At 46.4% G+C, this 4,100-nt stretch overlaps 1 protein-coding gene across 1 annotated transcript; it reads right to left on the bottom strand.

Annotated features, from left to right (window-relative positions):
* Window positions 1–2,324: 2,324 nt before the first annotated feature.
* On the bottom strand, window positions 2,325–3,613 carry Polr1d (RNA polymerase I and III subunit D). The gene has a single exon (XM_055625550.1). It carries the CDS (start codon window positions 3,480–3,482, stop codon window positions 3,066–3,068), a length of 417 nt encoding a protein of 138 aa, XP_055481525.1. The 5' UTR covers window positions 3,483–3,613; the 3' UTR covers window positions 2,325–3,065.
* Window positions 3,614–4,100: the final 487 nt, after the last annotated feature.

The following is a 4,100-nucleotide window of genomic DNA, read 5'->3' as shown; positions in this document are numbered from 1 at the left end:
AAATCTGTCACAGAGTGTGGTGGATGGAGGTGGAGGGTAGGCTGGAAAACCCAATGCTAACAGGCTCACAAATCCACAGGGCTCCCTGCTGCTCACCCTCTTCTTCACCTTCCTCACCTGTAGTTAACTTATTTCTCCAAGGTCTGAAAGAGGAGGTCAAACCCAGCCACGCTGAAAACAGAACGATTGCGGGAACCTTACTGAGAAGCCCAAAAATATCTACCATCCACGGGCAGCTATGTGCCCAGGCTTTCTTAATCAGGTCATCCTACTACAAACAGTATCATGTTGTGGATTCTTGGAACAGCGGACATGAACTAAACTAAGTGAGAATCAATACACGGGTCATAGCGAACATTTTATTGACGTTTTTACTTCTCATCAGTTTGACTTTATAGGTTCACCCAACTTTCTCTGAGCCTTCAGGTCTTTGGGCTAATTTTCAAGACTAGCAAATACTCTGGAGGCTCACTTACGCTATTACGTGGAAGTTGCACAACCGTGTTGAAGGGAAAAATTATGCCGTAATGAAATCCTTCTAGGAATCAGGAATGTAGCTCCCTGAGTGTGGCCCAAGATGAAGTCACCTTATGTTGGATTCTGAGCTGCCGTAAGTGACTTGAGGCACTAGGGTGAGCAGCACACGATGGAGAGGTCGTCTTCCTTGTGAACTCTCACATCTCCATAGAAGAGGCCCACGTCCTTCAGGGGCATCAAAGCCTTGGTGTCTCCATGGTGTCGCTGCCAACATTTCACCCGGCACCTCCCACGTGCTTCTTTGAATTAGTTTTCTCGTTTATCCCTTCTTGCCTATGCTGTGTCCCAGGTCTCACCAGTTAGTGCTTAGCCTGCTACAGGGATCATCTTGCTGGCCTCCTGGAACCCAGTCTCTTCCTCCTTCAGTCTGTCCAAGCTCAGCTCCACATCCGCATTGAAGGGAAATGTGCCTTTCCCTGTTTTTCAGAGTAATCCTGAATAAGGTGCATGTGTCCTGAATAATATATATACATATATATACTTCAATATATATGGTATATATACGTTTATATAACCTTATATGTTTATATATAAGGTATATATAAGATATGATATAAATTATATAAGGTATATATAAGATATGATATAAATTATATATTACCATATATATATATATATATATATATATATATATATATATATATATCACTTTTATTTCATGCTCCTCCTCACTGGCATATGGCACTATTGTTTATAAGGAGCCAAGCAAAAACCAGTTACATTAACACATAATATCATGAAAATGCCTTATATTCAAAAGTATTATTCCAATGTAAAGATTTTTTAAAAATCAAGGATATTTGGGGAGCATGTGTAATATGCTTTACATAGAATCTTACGGTTCGGTTCTCTTAAAAGCTTCAACAATGAGTGCGCTGGAGACCGGGTCAAGATGTTGTTCTGAGAACACTTGATTGCAGCTACTTCTGTACTAAATCCAGAAAATGACAGAAAAAAAATCTTAACATCAAGAAAACCAAACACATTTGGAAAAGAGAATTTCCAGAAGAAAAGGGATGGGTGAGGAAAAGTAAAGAAGCTGGAGCTCAGAACACATTTAGAAGTGAGTGCCACCAGGAGGGGGAAAGCCAGGCCCCCTGGAACTCACACATAGTAAAGGCTAGGAAGTATTTTCTCACCCAGGGCCATGGTGGTGAGTTTAGGCTCTGCTCTAGAACAGCCGGGTGGTTGGTGTCTGTTCCCTAATTTTCTTGGTCTGGGCAGTGATTCTCCGTTTATTTTTATTACTGGTAAACGTGTCCTTTGACAATGTCATTCATGCATACGGTGCATTATGAGCACACTCACCCTTCCCACCATCTACCCCTGTCACTTGGGGAGACCCCTGCTTGCCCTCACTCTTTGCTGTCAAGTCTCTGTGCTGAGACATTCCTTCCTTAGTATTAGAACCCATGTATTTGGAATTCCAACACAGACTGAAGACAGGAAAACCCGAGACATCTAACCTGAACAACTACTGGGTTCTTGGCCTGCCCATCCAGAGAAGCCACTTAGGACCAGCTGGAACACAGCCTGAAAGCCACTCTAGTAAATCCCCTTTTAATATATATCTATCAGTTCTGTTCCTATACATAATCCTGACTAATGTAGATGGCTGTGGTCCCATGAACCTCTTCCCCCATCCATGACAGATTGTTGACACAGCCAATCTTGTGCAGGCCTAGTGTAAGTAAACACAACTGCCATGAGTTCACAATTACAATAACTGTGTCATGCCCAGAAGACGGATGACCCTGGTCCTTGCCACAGGGTTTGGGTTAGAAAGATATGGTGATGCCTACTGACCACTGATACGTAAGAGTGGTGGAAATGCGAAGCACCAAGCAAAACAGAAGGCATGGCCTGTGGATTCAGGACAAGCACATCTTTTCAGAGAAGTCTTTATTATTTCCCCCAGGCCAGTTAGGCTCCAGTCTAGTCTATGTTCAATGTATCTTCTGCGCTTTTCCCTTGTACCAGTTATCACGCTGTATTCTGTTTGATGGCAGAAAGTCATAAAAACATTACTGTGTCATTTATGATTAGGCTTCATGACTATGACAGTAAAGCAGCTGCTATATTGCTACTGTGAAGAATGCAAAGTGCTTTTCATAGGTTATCTTAGTCTCCACTCTGAGAAACACTTTGGAACAGGGCCAATAATAGTAGGTATGAAAAGTATTGACTGAAAATCGTCCTAACGTTACCAAGAAAAAGTCTAGACATATTACAGAAAAGGTTTTTAATTAAAAATGGGAGGTCCATTCTAGAAAGTAACTATGGTTCTGATATATTATATGTATGATTTATTACAATTCAAATATCATATAAAATATATGATAGCGTTCATCTACACATAGTAATTTTATTATCTGTTTCAAGCATAATGTTTTACTCCATTATTCTAAACAGTTATGGAAACTGCAGTTTTTTTTGGGGGGGGTTGAACCTGAGACGTGGTTTATTGGGCCAATGTGCTCGCAGGGCGGGGTCAGGGCACATGGTGACAGAAGGAGCCTGGGGCCTGTTCACACTCGCGCTTGCGACTCGTCCCCGCCGCCGCCGGCCGTCCTCTCCCGGAAGTCCCCCACGCTGGTCTCGAACTCGCGCAGCACGTACTGGCAGAGGCCCAGGAGGCCGGCCAGGCCCCTGCGGAAGGGCTCGACGGCGGGCAGGGCGCCCCGCGTCTGCACGCGCAGGTTGATGCGGCTCTCCGAGGGGTGCGTGGTGGTGTAGCCGCAGAAGTGCACGGCGGGGTCCTTGGCCAGCATGTAGCGCAGCGCGTTGCCCAGCGTGTGGTCCTCATCGTGCAGCACGAAGGTCACGCAGCGCCCGTCCGCCCCGGCCGCCTGCACCAGCTCCAGCGCCGCCCGCCGCTCGCCGCCGCCCGCCGCGGGGGGCCTCCGTCCCGGCGCCTTCCTCTCCAGCTCCTGATCGTCTTCCATCGCGGCTCCCGGGAACGCTTCGGAGGCGCAGGCCAAAGGAACGCTGCTGGCCGACGCGGCGCGGCGGAGGCTCCGGGTCCCAAAGGCAGGAAGGAAGGAACGGAGAGAGACCGCGCCGGAAACAGCCTGCGCGGGGCGGAAACAGAGGGGCGGGGCTCCCGTGGCGGCCGGTTGCGGCAACTGCCCATTTTAAAGGAGTTGTCGAGAATGACTTTGGAAATTCACTGCAGTCAATACAAATGCGTCAAATCAAAACAAAACCACGAAGAATCAGCCATACAAAGTGCAGTGTGTGAAACCTCTATTGGATCCACTAGGAAGTTGTAGTTGGTGAGATGTCTGTTATTTAGATGAGACCTGAAACCCTATGGGCAAGTGACAATGGTCTTTGGCTCAGTGATTATACGTGTAAAAGGTGTTCCAATTTGTCTCCAACAGCAGGAGAGTTAGTAAGGGACGGTGTGTATGGGTACAGGAAACAGGTTGTCCTTGAAATAGTACCAAAGACATAAGTCAGCCATGAAGGAAGCCAGGTTGGTGGAGCTACCTTTTTCATTATGCAGGAGAAGATAGCTCACTCTGATGTCGAGGAGGATAAGTAAGGATGGTCTCTGTCCT

The sequence above is a fragment of the Psammomys obesus genome, unplaced genomic scaffold (assembly GCF_907164565.1).
Source record: "Psammomys obesus unplaced genomic scaffold, mPsaObe1.curated_primary_1811, whole genome shotgun sequence".
NCBI lineage: Eukaryota > Metazoa > Chordata > Mammalia > Rodentia > Muridae > Psammomys > Psammomys obesus.
This window is presented reverse-complemented; position numbering and strand designations above follow the sequence as displayed.

Excerpts from the sequence above, each read along its gene's own strand:
- Polr1d (XM_055625550.1), bottom strand. The coding sequence starts at position 3,482 with ATGGAAGACGATCAGGAGCTGGAGAGGAAGGCGCCGGGACGGAGGCCC.